This window comes from Antennarius striatus, chromosome 13 (genome assembly GCF_040054535.1).
Source record: "Antennarius striatus isolate MH-2024 chromosome 13, ASM4005453v1, whole genome shotgun sequence".
Lineage (NCBI taxonomy): Eukaryota > Metazoa > Chordata > Actinopteri > Lophiiformes > Antennariidae > Antennarius > Antennarius striatus.
This window is the reverse complement of record NC_090788.1, coordinates 56,066-72,990: the sequence shown is the minus strand read 5'-3', so window position 1 is coordinate 72,990 and position 16,925 is coordinate 56,066. Positions and strand designations below refer to the sequence as shown.

Here is a 16,925-nt window from a genome sequence, read left to right as displayed (position 1 = left end):
CTCCACCCACAATCTCCACCCAGTCTCCACCCACAATCTCCACCCAGTCTCCACCCACAATCTCCACCCAGTCTCCACCCACAATCTCCATCCAGTCTCCATCCACAATCTCCACCCACAGTCTCCTCCTACAGTCTCCTCCTACAGTCTCCTCCTACAGTCTCCTCCTACAGTCTCCTCCTACAGTCTCCTCCTACAGTCTCCACCCACAATCTCCACCCACAGTCTCCTCCTACAGTCTCCTCCTACAGTCTCCTCCTACAGTCTCCTCCTACAGTCTCCTCCTACAGTCTCCTCCTACAGTCCGATGCATTAATAATCGATCATCAGGAGTTTCCATGGAGACATCTGTTAACATTTAAACGATATTATAATTGATGAAGGTCAGAACAAACCAAATGTGGGAAAAACGGTGACAATAACAAATTTAATGTTTGACCTGAAGCTTTTGTTCAAACAGAAATATCGGAAACAAAGAAATGTAAGAAAGACTATGAATCTCGTGAAAACGTGGACAAACCTGAAACACCCAACTCAGAATGTTCTTCCCTGCATGTCTGACGTGTTGCTGCCACCTGTTGGTTGGAGGCAGGAATGTACTTATACCCACAATGTAACAGCGTAGGGGGAACCGTCTGTGGCGCCGCAACATGTTTCAGCTGAACAGGAAGTGTCAACATTTCACAGACGCCCGAAACAGAAGAAGTAACTGAGGTAACTGAAGAGGAAACAGACGAGTGTGAACACAGAAACACGTTTCACATCTGCCTTCAGTGATCATGTCTTCTGCTCTCCTTACTCCTCCTCTTCATCACTGTCCTCTATCAGCCGGGACTGGAGGGCTAGCCGCTGGGCCACGGCGGCTACCATGGCGGCGCCCGTCCCGCTGCCATCCTCCGACACCAGGAAGGTGACGTCACAGAGGGGGGCGAGGAGGCGAACCGTCGCCTGGAGGTCCCTGCTGAACCTAGAGGGGAGGACAAGATTAAACCCCAAACCCTAACCAGTGGAACACATTCTGAGATTAGATTGAAAACGTTCTGAGATTAGATTGAAAAAATTCTGAGATTAGATTGAAAAAATTCTGAGATTAAAGACATTCTGAGATTAGATTGAAAACATTCTGCAGAGGTGAGGTTAAACCCACAGAATTCTGGTCCAATTTTCATAACATAAATATTTCTATCGTTCCTTTATTGACAGTCTTATGTTTTCTTCTGAATTTAACAATGGAAGAAGTCCTGGGGGGGGGGGTCCCATGTTCACGTCTCACGTCTTACTTGGGGTGTTTCTTGTAGACCGTCCCGTCCACCCCCACTGTGGTCTTCAGATGGTCCAACCCACGGTTGACACGGATACGGTTGAGGAGGGTCGCCAGGGCGGCGGCGCAGAGCCTGGCGGACCGGGAGGAGACGGTGTGGCAGACCAGACGCGTGAGGTGGGCATCGACCCCGTCCCAGTCCAGTCCCAAGCCGCTCAGAATGGTCCCTGTGTTCTCCAGACCCCCGTCCTCCCTGAACAAAGAGACCAGCTCGGATGAAGACATTGGGTTCTAGTTGGGTTTTAGTTGGGTTAGGGTTAGAGTTAGAGGTTAGAGTTAGGGTTAGGGTTACGGTTGGGGTTAGAGTTAGAGTTAGAGTTAGAGTTAGAGTTAGAGTTAGAGTTAGGGTTAGGGTTACGGTTGGGGTTAGAGTTAGAGTTAGAGTTAGGGTTAGGGTTAGAGTTAGAGTTAGAGTTAGAGTTAGGGTTAGGGTTACGGTTGGGGTTAGAGTTAGAGTTAGAGTTAGAGTTAGGGTTAGGGTTAGGGTTAGGGGTTACGGTTGGGGTTAGGGTTAGGGCTAGGGTTGGGGTTGGAGTTAGGGTTAGGGTTGGGGTTGGAGTTAGGGTTAGGGTTAGGGTTAGAGTTAGGGTTAGGGTTACGGTTGGGGTTAGAGTTAGAGTTAGAGTTAGAGTTAGGGTTAGGGTTAGGGGTTACGGTTGGGGTTAGGGTTGGGGTTAGGGTTAGGGTTAGGGTTGGGGTTGGAGTTAGGGTTAGGGTTGGGGTTGGAGTTAGGGTTAGGGTTAGGGGTTACGGTTGGTGTTAGAGTTAGGGTTAGGGTTAGAGTTAGAGTTAGAGTTAGGGTTAGGGTTAGGGGTTACGGTTGGGGTTAGGGTTAGGGTTAGGGTTGGGGTTGGAGTTAGGGTTAGGGTTGGGGTTGGGGTTAGGGGTTACGGTTGGTGTTAGAGTTAGGGTTAGTGTTAGGGTTAGGGTTAGGGTTAGGGGTTGGGGTTAGGGTTAGGGTTAGATGTTAGGGTTAGGGTTAGGGTTAGGGTTAGTGTTAGTGTTAGTGTTAGTGTTAGCGGTTGGGGTTAGGGTTAGGGTTAGGGTTAGGGGTTGGGGTTAGGGATATGGAGGACCACTATGTATATTTAGAGACCTGAAAAAAAATTTTCATTATGGACTTTATCTTAGAATCAGTCAATCAGATGTCTGTGTAGGTTCTCAGTCATCAGGTCTGGTTCTCCAGAAGCTGTTGAGTCGATCCACTGGACTTAAGAACGTTCTTGAAGACGTTTCGTCTCTCATCCAAGAGACTTTTTCAGTTCAGAGGGTTAGGGTTAGGGTTAGAGTTAGAGTTAGAGTTAGAGTTAGAGTTAGGGTTAGGGTTAGGGTTAGGGGTTACGGTTGGGGTTAGGGTTAGGGCTAGGGTTGGGGTTGGAGTTAGGGTTAGGGTTGGGGTTGGAGTTAGGGTTAGGGTTAGGGTTAGAGTTAGGGTTAGGGTTACGGTTGGGGTTAGAGTTAGAGTTAGAGTTAGAGTTAGGGTTAGGGGTTAGGGGTTAGGGTTGGGGTTAGGGTTAGGGTTAGGGTTAGGGTTAGGGTTAGGGTTGGGGTTGGAGTTAGGGTTAGGGTTGGGGTTGGAGTTAGGGTTAGGGTTAGGGTTAGGGGTTACGGTTGGTGTTAGAGTTAGGGTTAGGGTTAGGGTTAGAGTTAGAGTTAGAGTTAGAGTTAGAGTTAGGGTTAGGGTTACGGTTGGGGTTAGAGTTAGAGTTAGAGTTAGAGTTAGAGTTAGGGTTAGGGTTAGGGTTAGGGGTTACGGTTGGGGTTAGGGTTAGGGTTAGGGTTGGGGTTGGAGTTAGGGTTAGGGTTGGGGTTGGGGTTAGGGTTAGGGGTTACGGTTGGTGTTAGAGTTAGGGTTAGTGTTAGGGTTAGGGTTAGGGGTTGGGGTTAGGGTTAGGGTTAGATGTTAGGGTTAGGGTTAGGGTTAGGGTTAGGGTTAGTGTTAGTGTTAGTGTTAGCGGTTGGGGTTAGGGTTAGGGTTAGGGTTAGGGTTAGGGTTAGGGGTTGGGGTTAGGGATATGGAGGACCACTATGTATATTTAGAGACCTGAAAAAAAATTTTCATTATGGACTTTATCTTAGAATCAGTCAATCAGATGTCTGTGTAGGTTCTCAGTCATCAGGTCTGGTTCTCCAGAAGCTGTTGAGTCGATCCACTGGACTTAAGAACGTTCTTGAAGACGTTTCGTCTCTCATCCAAGAGACTTTTTCAGTTCAGAGGGTGGCTGATCATGTCCCAGTTTATTAACCCTGTGGGTTGTGGTCAGATTATTACCCCTGTGGGGTGTGGTCAGATTATTAACCCTGTGGGGTGTGGTCAGATTATTAACCCTGTGGGGTGTGGTCAGATTATTAACCCTGTGGGGTGAGGTCAGTGCTATTCACATTCCAACAACTGTCATTGAAACCCGTCTGGCTCTTCAACGATTGGGGGTGTCAAAGGGGGATACATAGGGGAAACCAAACAACCACTACACAGACGCATGGCTCAACACAGAAGAGACAACACATCAGGACAGGACTCAGCAGTCTGCCCCCCCCCCAAGGAAGAGGGACACTCATTTCAGGACACAGATGTTCAGATCCTGGACAGGGAAGATAAATGGTTTGAGAGAGGAGTGAAAGAGGCCATCCACGTCAGAGTGGAGAAGCCATCTCTGAACAGGGGGGGGGGGGTCTGTGACATCACCTTTCTCCCATTTATAATCAGGTCCTTTCAAAACTCCCAAAAAGATTGTCTCAGCGGATTGACCCAGGTGATGTGTCTCATGCTAATGACCCTCATTAGCATACAAAGGTGTAACTCACATCTCAACGACCCCCTTTGACACCCCCACCAACAATCGTTGAGGAGCCAGACGGGTTTAACGACGGTCGTTGGAATGTGGAAAGCACTGACCACACCCCACAGGGTTAATAATCTGACCACACCCCACAGGGTTAATAATCTGACCACACCCCACAGGGTTAATAATCTGACCACACCCCACAGGGTTAATAATCTGACCACACCCCACAGGGTTAATAATCTGACCACACCCCACAGGGTTAATAATCTGGGACATGATCAGCCCCCTCTGAACTGAAGAAGTCTCTTGGATGAGAGACGAAACGTCTTCAGAACGTTCTTCAGTCCGGCGGGTCGACTCACCAGCGTCGTTCACTAACGTCTGAGAGCTTTACTCCGTATCAGAGCGACAGGCTCTACCCTGAGACCCTAAGACCAGGTTTGAGGTAAAGATCTAATAAAACCCCGAACAAGAAATAGAAGAAGAAGCATCTGGGGGGCCCCTGCTGAGGTCTGGGGGGGGCCCTGGTGAGGGAACTGTGTTACTGTAGGTAAGACAGATAGAAACCACCGACTCAGCTGGTTTGAAGCCCGTCACCAGAACCCCTTCCGAACCACACAGAACCTGCAGACGTTCTGGTTAGATCCCCCCACCTGGTGGACCTCACACAGGTTCAGAATCTGGATTGACTCCAGTAGTAAGAAAGCCACGCCCACTCCTGAAGAGATCATGTGATCTCTTCAGGAAGTCGGCCTCCTGTCTGAACTCACTCTTCGATGTGGGACATGAACTTTGTGTGGAATCCGCCCGGCGACAGAAGCGCCTGCGACGCCCGTCCCTGAAACAGGAGCTTCAGCTGCACCAGCTTCAGGAGCACCAGCCGGACCAGCTCCCCCAGGTACATGCCGCTGATCATCTTCTCGAAGCTGGGGGGACATTTATGTCAGTGGAGCAGCTGGAAGCCTGGCTGATGCCCACGGGGGGGACGTACGTGTGGACGCCGGGGTTGATGGACATCTGGTCGAGCGCCACGTCAAACTCCGTCAGGATGTCCCTGAGGGCACCGTCGTCGCCGAACCCCCCCCACTCGGTGTTGATGCACATCCGGCCGTCCTCCCCCTCCACCCGCTGCACGTTCTTCATCTCCTCCATGTAGCAGGCGTTGGTTCCCGTTCCTGCAGAGCAGAACCAACTTAGAGCCCGTTTGGGGAGCTACCATTAGCCTGTTAGCCATGCTACCACATGACCGTTAGCCTATTAGCCATACTAACACACTACTGTTATCCTGTTAGCCATATTAACTTTTACCGTTAGCCTGTTAGCCATGCTAACACAAGACCGTTAGCCTATTAGCCATGCTAACACACTACCGTTATCCTGTTAGCCATATTAACTTTTACCGTTAGCCTTTTAGCCATGCTAACACACGACCGTTAGCCTATTAGCCATGCTAACACACTACCGTTATCCTGTTAGCCATATTAACTTTTACCGTTAGCCTGTTAGCCATGCTAACACACGACCGTTAGCCTATTAGCCATGCTAACACACTACCGTTATCCTGTTAGCCATATTAACTTTTACCGTTAGCCTGTTAGCCATGCTAACACACTACCGTTATCCTGTTAGCCATATTAATTTTTACCGTTAGCCTGTTAGCCATGCTAACACGCTAGCTTACCGATGATCAAGCCGATTTCACAGCTCTGGTCCTTGTAGCCGCAGCTCATCATGGTGCCCACCGTATCGTTCACCATGGCAACCGAGCTGATGTCATAGTCCTGCAGAGAGAATAGATGTGTCACCAGACGCTGGGGGGGCGGGGCCACCAGAGGGCTTCCACTGACCCCTCTCCCTGGTGGGTGGGGCCACCAGAGGGCTTCCACTGACCCCTCTCCTGTGGACGGCGTCCTTCAGTAACTTCACCACGTCGTGTCCCTCCACGCCGGAGCACCGGAAGCCTTTGGTCCAGCGAATCAGGATGCTCTGAGGGGACACAAACGTCACGTCAAGATCAGGGGCCACGCCCCCTCACTGGCCCCCCACTCCATCAGACAAGCAGACAGACAGACAGACAGACAGACAGACAGGCAGGCAGGCAGGCAGGCAGGCAGGCAGGCAGGCAGGCAGACCTTGTCGATCTCTTTCTGCTCACAGGGGAAGGAGAAGGTGAAGCCCAGGGGGAGGTTCTGGTTCTCCAGGCACTGAGCGGTGAGGAACTGCCCCAGACAGGCGGCGATGTGGTCAAACAGCTGGAGGGCAGACGGAGACGCCGTCAGATGCTGGACTAGAACCCTGGACCCTCATGGGGTTAGGGTTAGGATTAGGGTCCAGCTCCACCTGTTCTCCACTTCCCAGCATCAGTTCCTGTGGGATGGCGCAGATCTGGGAGTCCGTCTTCAGGACTGTCGGCTCCTCCCCCACGCGGACATGAAGAACCCGGAAGTTGGTTCCCCCCAGGTCCAACGCCAGGAAGTCTCCTTTCTCTGTGGGGAGAAGAGTCGACTAGAATGTGGTCCTGCTTTAAGGTTCCTTCACTCCGACTCAGAACCGTCACCACAGAACTGCTGAGGTCAAAGGTCAAGGTCGGTCAGTCGGTGGGTGGGCAGGTTGATTGACTGGCTGTCGTTGGATGTGAAAGCTCTGTATGAATATATCTGTGTGTGTGTCTCCAATCATTCAGCGCTCCTCAGGGTGGCCCCAGGCTGTCTGAGGTCATGAAGGTTCTGGATGGATATATCTACTGTTTTGTCCTCACGGGGTCCGTGTGACTAATGATGCTGTATTCTCAGATAATTTTGTGAAACTGTCAACTTGACATTTTGTGTTAACACCTAGACATCATGATGTACCAACTGAAACCGGTTTAGAGCAGATATTTCGAGGTTAAACCATAGATTCACCGCCCACAATCCCGCCTTTTAGAGTATAAAGGATGTGAGATCCTCTCTTGTCTTTGCACTCGTTTGCACCGCTGCAGCTCTTGTCTGTAAATCTCCTGTCCCAGAATATTCTGTAATAAACCTTTGGACGACTGTTGATCGACTCCAGCCTTTATTTGGACCTCAAACATTCTCACTACCCGAAATCAAACGAACACGCGGAGGAAGAAGTCGCGATTTCCTCCAACAGATGTTAGCAGCTGAGTTGGTGGGACGGTCACTTGGTTTAGTTTAAGTTTGAGCTTCCGGCTGTGACTGAGAGCAGATGTGATTCTTCTGTCTCCTGGGTTAGGGTTAGGGTTAGGGTTAGGGTTAGTTACTATCTCTCTAACTCACACCGACTCACTGATTCTCTGCAAAATGACGAGAGGAAGAGGGAAATCAGAGGAGTATGATAATGAAAATATGAAAGAAGCTCCAGAACGGGTGGTCTCCTCTGTAGATGAGTTAAGGAATAACTTTAATAAGTTCAAGACTGACTTTGACAAGAAGTTGGAAGAAAAGCTAAAACCGGTACCAGACCGCATGGAAAAAATGAAGGAAGACATGAATGAGAAGAACAGAGAACTGTTGTCTGAGAACAGGGACAACAGAGAATGGATGATCTGGAACAAAGCTTTGGTATAAATGATGTGATCATCACTGGAATCAAACCAAGCTCCGTACTACACCGACACCGAGAGTCTGGAGCAACACGTGAGTTCTCTGAGGGATCTGGAGATAACTATAGATCAGACTAGATGGAGACATGTTACCCATCACCATCTGGAGGTAGGAGACCACCTCAGTGTGATGAAATTCAACAATCGTAAACACAAGATTGTTCTCCTGAAACAAGGCTTCAAACTGAAAGGAAAAAATGTCTCCATTAATGAGAATCTCACTAAAAAGAATGGGCTGATGGACCAACAGCTGGACCAACACCTGGACCAACACCTGCAGGATCTTCATCAAAAAAAGGGGCTTTCTCCAGAACAGATGAAAACAATGGTGATCAAAAATACAGAAGATTTGGAGAAACTTGACCAATAAGGTAGGACCAAAAATAAAAAGTCTGTAACTTCAACACCCCAGAGAACAGCCATCTCTGCAGTCTGAAGAAATGAAAGATCTGATACAGAGAACTGCTGATCAAGATAATCTGGAGTTGAAAACCGATCACTTTGTGGATTATGCCCTGTCTGACCCAAATGGAATTATTGCAACAGAGTCACTTCAATAGTGGAGCTCTACACCAGCGTTGGACACATTAAGGATTCCATAGAAGATTCGAAAAACCATTGAACATCATCAATGTCAGAAACATGGATTAATGAAGTCTGTGTAGGTTCTCAGTCATCCAGGTCATGGTTATCCAAAAGCTGTTTGAGTCGATCCACTGGACGTTAAGAAAGTTCTTGAAGACGTTTCGTCTCTCATCCAGGAAGAAGAACTGAAGTCAGTTCTGAAGACTTCTTCCGAACTGACTTCTCCAAGAGACTTCTTGGAGGAGAAGTCCAAGAAGTCTCTTGGATGAGAGACGAAACGTCTTCAAGAACTTTCTTAACGTCCAGTGTATCGACTCAACAGCTTCTGGATGGATTAATGAACAAAAAAAACACAGCTTTGGTCTTGGAGGGGTACCATTCAGGGACCTCAGAGGTCGTGTTGACACGTGTTGATGATGTAACAGAACGTCTGACTGTTGAATGTCTGACAAACGGGTTCATTCTAGGACAAACACTGTCTGCTGAGGTAAACACGATCATTAGGTCCACTTCCTGTTGTGAGGTCGACTTCCTGTTGTGAGGTCGACTTCCTGTTGTGAGGTCGACTTCCTGTCTGACATCTCTGATGTTAACAAACCTCCTTGTTCCAGAACGTAAACGTGGTTCTGCTCCAGGTCATATCCGGGACGAGGCTAATATCTGGAAGTGGATCAGAGTATGAACGTCTGTCCAAAGTCAACGTGTGAGCTGGTTGAAGACTTTTAATGTCTGAGTGGTGACGACATGTGATGAGAGATGGTTGTTGGTTCTGGGGGGATTTCACAAACCTAATGTCTTCTACCTGTCAGCCCTTTATTATGGGATGTTGTTGTTGTTGATGTGATGAAGGTGTGAAGTCTGTTATATTAACATGAAAAATAAATAAATAAATAAAAACCCTAACCCTATCCCCCCCCCAGCCGACCAGCCTCACCCGTCCGGTCAGGCGTGGCCCTGACGAAGGTGGGCAGCATCTTGACAGGAGCTTTGTGGTGGGTGTGTCTCCCCAGACCTCGAACCAGATCCTTCCTCAGGCGCTCGGAGATCTCTCTCAGCATCGCCATGGAAAAACGGAACGGTTCCAGGTGGGCCTGGACCTGAAAGCAAACAGAATTGGACGTTGGTCAGGTTCCCCTTCTGTTTGTTGAGCAGCGGCTCAGACAACAGACGAGTGAACGGATACAGGACGGCAGCATTCCATTCCAGAACCGACAGTGACGGTATGAACAGCTGCCGTTCTTCAACATGGGCAAGGGTTCGGGGTTAATTAGGGGTTAGGGATTAGGGGTTAATTAGGGTTAAGGTTTAGGTTTGGGGGTTAGGATTAGGGGGTCGGGGTTAGGGTTAGGGTTATGGGGTTGGGTTTAGTTAGGGTTAGGGGTTATTAGGGTTAGGATTAGTTAGGGTTCCTCTGTGATGGTAATTCACCTCAACCATGAACACCTTATAGGCGCCTGTCACTCTCAGGAGTTCCATGTTTGCCTAACCCTAACCCTAACCCTAACCCTTTCAGCTCTAGCACCCCCTGATGGATGTCTGACTGTCTCCATGCTCCTCTACCCTCAGCACCTGGTTCTCTTTAGTCCTAACATGAACGTTCAACTGTCCCAACAACGTGTGGACAGGAGGTCGGGCTCATCTCAGGCTGCCTGTCTGTGAAACCGTTGCTGCAACCCTAACCCTAACCCCTAACCCTAAACCCTAACCCTAACCTTAACCCTAACTCTAACCCCTAACCTAATCCCTAACCCCTAATCCTAACCCTAACCCTAATCCTAACACCTAACCCTAACCCCATAACCCCTAACTCTAACCCCTAATCCTAACTTCTCACCCTAATCCCTAACCCCTAATCCTAACCCTAACCCCTAATCCTAACCCTAATCCTAACCCCTAATCCTAACTCCTAACCCTAATCCTTAATCCTAACCCCTAATCCTAACTCCTAACCTTAATCCCTAACCCCTAATCCTAACCCTAACCCCTAATCGTAACCCTAATCCTAACACCTAACCCCTAATCCTAACTCCTAACCCTAATCCCTAACCCCTAATCCTACCCCTAACCCTAATCCTAACCCTAATCCTAACACCTAATCCTAACCCCTAATCCTAACCCTAATCCTAACACCTAATCCTAACCCCTAATCCTAACTCCTAAACCTAATCCCTAATCCCTAACCCCTAATCCTAACCCCTAACCCTAACCCTAACCCTAATCCTAACACCTAACCTCTAACCCTAACCCTAACCAGGAACCTGATGAGCCCCGCTCACGTGTTCCAACTCACGCTCTGCAGCTTCACAGCTTCATTCTGGGAGCAGCTTCAGAGGGTTTGAACCTTGAACCAACATCCACCTTGAGAACCAACCAGACAGCTGATCCAAAGCCAGGACGAGTTCCACACCTGAACTGTCAGATGTGTCGGGGCACGACGTGTTGGCGGGTTCCCCATGTACCGGATGAGCTGGTGGTGAGGCGGTACGCGGGTGTGTGTGTGTGTGTGTGTGTTACCGACACCTGGTTCCATCGTTAGAACCGTCTCTAATGTAAACTATGTTCTATAAGACATCAGACCCCCCAGCGTGTGAGCAGAACCTGGTTCCTGCTCCAGGACCCAGACTGGATGTGAACCCAGACTCCGAGTACACACCTTGTTCATGTCTCATCTTGCCCTGTATTGTTTGAGTCTTCAGCTTCCTGTCATCACACGCTTGTTGCCTACGCCAACTCCAACCGACGCATTCCGTGATCGCGCCTACATGTTAGCGCTAATCCAACACAGGCTGTTTGAAGCAGCCTGCAAGGAGAAAATCAAAGTATCGTCAAAATAAAAGTAGTCCCACGGCAACCCCCAACACACACACACACACACACACACACACACACACACACACACACGTGGAAAACCATCGAAGCACACAGTCCAGAAAACAGCATGTTTCCATGGTAACCATAAAACATGACATTTGAAGTTTAGAACATCAAAAGTCTGATCAATGTCAGTTTGGTTTGGTCCAGGAGAAGATCCAGTTAAAGATGAAGACCAGCGGTCCTCAACCACCGGATCGTGACCCTGTACTGGGCCGCGAGCCATCAGGTACCTGCCCCGGGCCATTAGGTACCTGCCCCTGGCCATTAGGTACCTGCCCCCGGGCCATCAGGTACCTGCCCCATGGCCATTCGGTACCAGGTGTATGGATTCTTCTTTTCTTTTTATCAGTCTAAAGATGTTTTCTATTGATCAGTGACTCCTGTGCTGACTGAGGCACAGACGAAGGCGTGCGCCTGTGCCTCTGGACAGGTCTGGGTCACGTGACTGGTTACCCCGTTACCCCAGAATGAAGCACACAGCTGTTCCAGCTGGATTAAATACATCAGATTATCTTGAGACCCTGTCATTCCAGACCAGAGCCCACCGGACGTCCAGAACCCCCCCAGGGGTCATTGTCTCCTCAGCCCCAGATGGACCGGCTGGTGTGGAGAAACCAGCTCAGGCTCCACTGGTTCATTATTATTATTATTGATTGTTCACCCTTTGATAGAGGAATGATCAGGATTTCTCCTATGGTGATCAACTGATTGAAAGTCAATAGATTTCAGAATAAACCTCATCACTCACTGGAATCAGGTTTCATTAGAATTATTGTTAAAAAGTATTTTGGGTCTGTAATAAATAATTTGTTGTACAGAGATATTGATTATTAATGATTGAATATTGTTTATTGTGGTTTATTATTATCGCGTTAACGTTTGTCCAGCAGATGAAGGTCCGTTAAATATTGTCTGATGGAACCGGTCATGGAGGAGAAATGGTCGGACCGCTGGTTTGAACTACCAACAAGGTCAAACGTTTCCATGGCAACGATAAAAGGACATTTATAGAAGGTTCATATGTGCTTGTTGAGAGTTTGGCTTCAGAAAATCATATATTCAACCACACACACACACACACACACACACACACACAGGAACACACACACACACACACACACAGGAACACACACACACACACACACACACACACAGGAACACACACACACACACAAACACACACACACACACACACACACACACACACACACACACACACACACACACACACACAGGAACACACACACACACACACACACACACACACACATACACACGCACACGCACACACGCACACACACACACACACACACACGCACGTGGAAAACCATCGAAACACAGCCAGCCAATCAACCTGAAGCGCATGTCTCTGGAAGGGAAAGGAAGCCGGAGAACCCCCATAGAACCCCCCCAGACACGAGGAGAACATGTAAAAACCACACAGAGCGGGACTTGAACCCAGAACCACATCGCTGCGCGACGACAGCGCCACCCACTGGTCAGGTAGACACATAGAGGCCACGTAGAGGACACGTAGAGGACACGTATAGGACACGTAAAGGACATGTAGAGGACACGTAAAGGACACGTAGAGGACACGTAGAGGACATGTGAAGGACACGTAAAGGCCACGTAGAGGACACGTAGAGGACACGTGAAGGATACTAAAAGGACACGTTAAGGACACGTAAAGGACATGTAGAGGACACGTAAAGGACACGTGAAGGACACGTAAAGGCCACGTAGAGGACACGTAGAGGACACGTGAAGGATACTAAAAGGACACGTATAGGACACGTAAAGGACACGTAGAGGACACGTAGAGGACACGTGAAGGATACTAAAAGGACACGTTAAGGACACGTATAGGACACGTAGACGACACGTAAAGGAAACGTAAAGGACACGTAGAGGACACGTAAAGGACATGTGAAGGACACGTATAGGACACGTAAAGGACATGTAAAGTCCATGTAGAGGACACGTGAAGGACACTAAAAGGACACGTAAAGGACACGTAAAGGACATGTAGAGGACACGTGAAGGATACTAAAAGGACACGTTAAGGACACGTATAGGACACGTAAAGGACACGTAAAGGACACGTAAAGGACATGTGAAGGACACTAAAAGGACACATAAAGGACACGTAAAGGACATGTAAACAACATGTAAACAACATGTAAAGGATACGTAAAGGACACGAAAAGGACACATAAAGGACACGTAAAGGACACGTAGAGGACACGTGAAGGACACATAAAGGGCACGTTAAGGACACGTAGAGGACACGTGAAGGACACGTAAAGGACATGTGAAAGACACGTAAAGGACACGTAAAGGAAACGTAGAGGACACGTAAAGGACACATAAAGGCCACGTAGAGGACATGTGAAGGACACGTAGAGGACACATAGAGGACACGTAAAGGACACGTAAAGGACACGTAAAGGACACATAGAGGACACGTAGAGGACACGTAAAGGACACAAAGATGACACGTAAAGGACACATAGAGGACACGTAGAGGACACGTGAAGGACATGTAAAGGACATGTGAAGGACACGTAAAGGACACGTAAAGGAAACGTAGAGGACACGTAAAGGACACATAAAGGCCACGTAGAGGACACGTAAAGGACACATAAAGGCCACGTAGAGGACACGTAGGACACCTCTGCTGTGGTGACTTCATCTCCATTCAGCAGCAGCTGGTTCTCTTGAGGGGAACCACATTCTTGCTCCTGGGGGAGGAGAACCGTACCTTATGGAGCGTCTCTGGGGGGACGCTGTCCAGGTTTAGGGTTCCGTCTCCGTCCGTCTGGGAGGTGTTCACACTGCTCATCTGGACCGGGACAGGACAAGGAGTCACTGACAGCATAGACATTCACTAACCCCCAACCAATGGGAGGGCTCCTGCCTCAGGGGGGCGTAACCTCACTGGTCTCTGGAGGGGTGGAGCTTCACTGGTCTCTGGGGGGTGGAACCTCACTAGTCTCTGAGGGAGTGGAACCTCTCTGGGCTCTTGGGGGGTGGAACCTCCTGACTGGTCTCTGGGGGGTGGAGCTTCACTGGTCTCTGGGGGGGTGGAGCTTCACTGGTCTCTGGGGGGATGGAACCTCCTTGGTCTCTGGGGGGGTGGAACCTCCATGGTCTCTGGGGGGGTGGAGCTTCACTGGTCTCTGGGGGGGTGGAACCTCACTGGCCTCTGGGGGGGTGGAGCTTCACTGGTCTCTGGGGGGGTGGAACCTCCCTGGTCTCTGGGGGGAGGGAACCTCCCTGGTCTCCAGCTGGACGTGGTTCCTGGGGGCCGTCCAGCCTGACTAGGGTTAGTTTGGCTCTTTCCTGACTCCCCCTGATTGTCTTCAAACTGCGTCACCATAATCTGAGCTGGGGGGTTCCGAACACATGACCAGCTGGTCCGACCTGCATCAGCTTGTCAGACCCCCAGACCCACACAAACCACACCCGTTCCACAGTGCGACCCCCCAGCCTTCTGCTGCTCTAGTCTCCACAAAGACGACATAAAACCAAAGCACAGGACCCAGTGGCGGTCAGGCCCCTGTGGGGAGCCCCAAGGAGCCCCCGCAGGGCCCCCAAAGAGCCCCCCGCGGCCGTTTAGCGCCTCTGTCGCTGGACCAAGAACACATGCAGCAGAACTGGTCTCTGAAGGAACGGAGACACTCACCTCTGCGTCCTGCGCCGACAGGAGACACTTCCTCACTGCGGAGGAGGGCGGCCGTCAGCCCCCCCCCCCCCCACCCCATCTGAACGGTGTCGCAACACCGGACAGGTTCCTCCGGATCCGGATGAGCGAACCGAAACCGACACCCTAACCCGGTGACCCCGGGGTTCGGGTCCATGGGAGCTGCGCGCACGTGGGGCAGGTCACGTTTGCGTTGTGATCAGTTTCACACTCATTTTAAAAGTTGATTGATTGATTGATTGATTTCACACAATCACAAACCTGCGTGTGTCAAACTAAACGAACCGGAGAACAGCAACGTTTGACGGTTCTCTGCGTTCCTTCTGTATTTGAACCCGGTCCGGTGTCACCGACCGGCACGTTTGGAACGATTGATGGCTTCCCTAAAACTAAACTTTTTAAAAAAACCCAACCAAAAACACGTGAAAAAGGTTTGATGCATGTTAAAAATATTCGTACTGTTTTACAAGTTCTAAATGAAGTTCTAAGTTGGTATTAAATCATTTTGACTGCACTGATGAAACTTAAGAGGAAAACGTTCATTAAATTGAGCCTTTATGTGAAACTTAATCAAAACATTTGTTGGCTTTTATTTATTGAATCAATCATTATGAAGGTGGGCAGATCAATAAATCTATAATCAACCAATAAATCTGTAATAAGTTTACAAATCTATAATAAACCAATATATCTATAATAAAAATATATTTTTTAAAAACCAGTAAATCTAATAAATCAATAAATATGTAATAAAACAATAAATATGTATTAAACCAATAAATCTATAATACACCTATAAATCTTTAATGAATGAATGAATGAATCCACCTGGAGTTCTGTTGGGCCCGGTTCACAGGGGACACACTGGACTGAACACCCTCCCTGTGAATACTTTTACTGCCTCTTCCTGGTAATAATCACAGGCTTCAAAAATCACGTTACACCATCATATTGTGATGCTGTCATAGCAACAATAGGACTTTTTCTGTAAGTCCCTCACCACTGCCTGGAAGAGCAGCTGATTGGTCCACATTCTTGGTCACATGGTGTCTGGGTTTCACTTCCAGCTGGCCTGAGCAACTTCCTCACGTCAGCTTTGGTTCCGCTGTTGTAACAAAACGTTGTGACAGAAAAGAACGTCTGAAGCAACGCAGTTCAGTCTGTGGGACGCAGTGGGACGCAGTGGGACGCAGTGGGACGCAGTGGGACGCAGTGGGACGCAGTGGGACTGGACATAGTGGGGACACAGTGGGACGCAGTGGGACTGGACATAGTGGGGACGCAGTGGGACTAGACATAGTGGGGACGCAGTGGGACGCAGTGGGACTAGACATAGTGGGGACGCAGTGGGACGCAGTGGGACTAGACATAGTGGGGACGCAGTGGGACTAGACATAGTGGGGACGCAGTGGGACTGGACATAGTGGGGACGCAGTGGGACTGGACATAGTGGGGACGCAGTGGGACTGGACATAGTGGGGACGCAGTGGGACTAGACATAGTGGGGACACAGTGGGACTGAACATAGTGGGGACGCAGTGGGACTGGACGCAGTGAGGATGTGTAGTACTGCCTGTGTTGTACTGCCTGTTGTACTGCCTGTGTTGTACTGCCTGTTGTCCTGTCTACCGTGGGTCAGAGAGGACTGTAATTTCTTCTGTGCTGTATGTCATGCATATATGGTACATTTGACAATAAAGCTGACTTTGACTTTGAGGGGATTTTATCTTTATATTAAGTTATTACTGCATCAGTGATCGAACTAGTCAAGATGTTTTTATTCTGTGGGTTATTGTTAATTAGGGCAAAGTCAAAAGTAACTAGAGAGTGATCTGACAAGAAGTCATTTGTGTGAAAGTAGTCAAGTGCCCTATATCTACACCGTGGGTAAGAATAAGATGGAGGGTGTGATGGTGTTTATGGGTAGGACCATCCACCACCTGTGAGAAGCCTAGAGAATCTAGCATACACTTGAACCCAAGAATCTGATAAAGTCCTATTATGAAAAACAAATTTTTTCAGGTCTCTACATATACATAGTAGTCCTCC

At 49.0% G+C, this 16,925-nt stretch overlaps 1 protein-coding gene across 4 annotated transcripts; it reads right to left on the bottom strand.

Annotated features, from left to right (window-relative positions):
• Window positions 1-413: 413 nt before the first annotated feature.
• LOC137605779 (hexokinase-2-like) lies at window positions 414-15,924 on the bottom strand. Of its 4 annotated transcripts, none has more exons than XM_068330503.1 (11): window positions 15,877-15,924; window positions 13,935-14,015; window positions 9,231-9,393; window positions 6,448-6,593; window positions 6,240-6,359; window positions 5,998-6,093; window positions 5,789-5,888; window positions 5,099-5,282; window positions 4,878-5,033; window positions 1,281-1,514; window positions 414-967 (listed from the first exon to the last, which is right to left on the bottom strand). In XM_068330503.1, exons 1-11 carry the CDS (start codon window positions 15,907-15,909, stop codon window positions 796-798), a joined length of 1,485 nt encoding a protein of 494 aa, XP_068186604.1. In that variant the 5' UTR covers window positions 15,910-15,924; the 3' UTR covers window positions 414-795. The 4 variants fall into 4 exon arrangements, with proteins under 4 accessions (XP_068186604.1, XP_068186605.1, XP_068186607.1 ...); XM_068330504.1 differs by lacking the exon at window positions 15,877-15,924 and adding an exon at window positions 14,859-14,910; XM_068330506.1 differs by lacking the exon at window positions 15,877-15,924 and adding an exon at window positions 14,112-14,236.
• Window positions 15,925-16,925: the final 1,001 nt, after the last annotated feature.

What these genes read in the sequence shown, in the direction of transcription:
- LOC137605779 (XM_068330503.1), bottom strand. Translation starts at nt 15,909, where the DNA reads ATGTGGACCAATCAGCTGCTCTTCCAGGCAGTG. An exon ending in GGCCACGCCTGACCGGACGG is followed by an intron (nt 6,594 to 9,230) that starts GTGAGGCTGGTC and finishes TTCTCCCCACAG; the next exon opens with AGAAAGGAGACTTCCTGGCG. An exon ending in AGCAGAAAGAGATCGACAAG is followed by an intron (nt 6,094 to 6,239) that starts GTCTGCCTGCCT and finishes GTGTCCCCTCAG; the next exon opens with AGCATCCTGATTCGCTGGAC.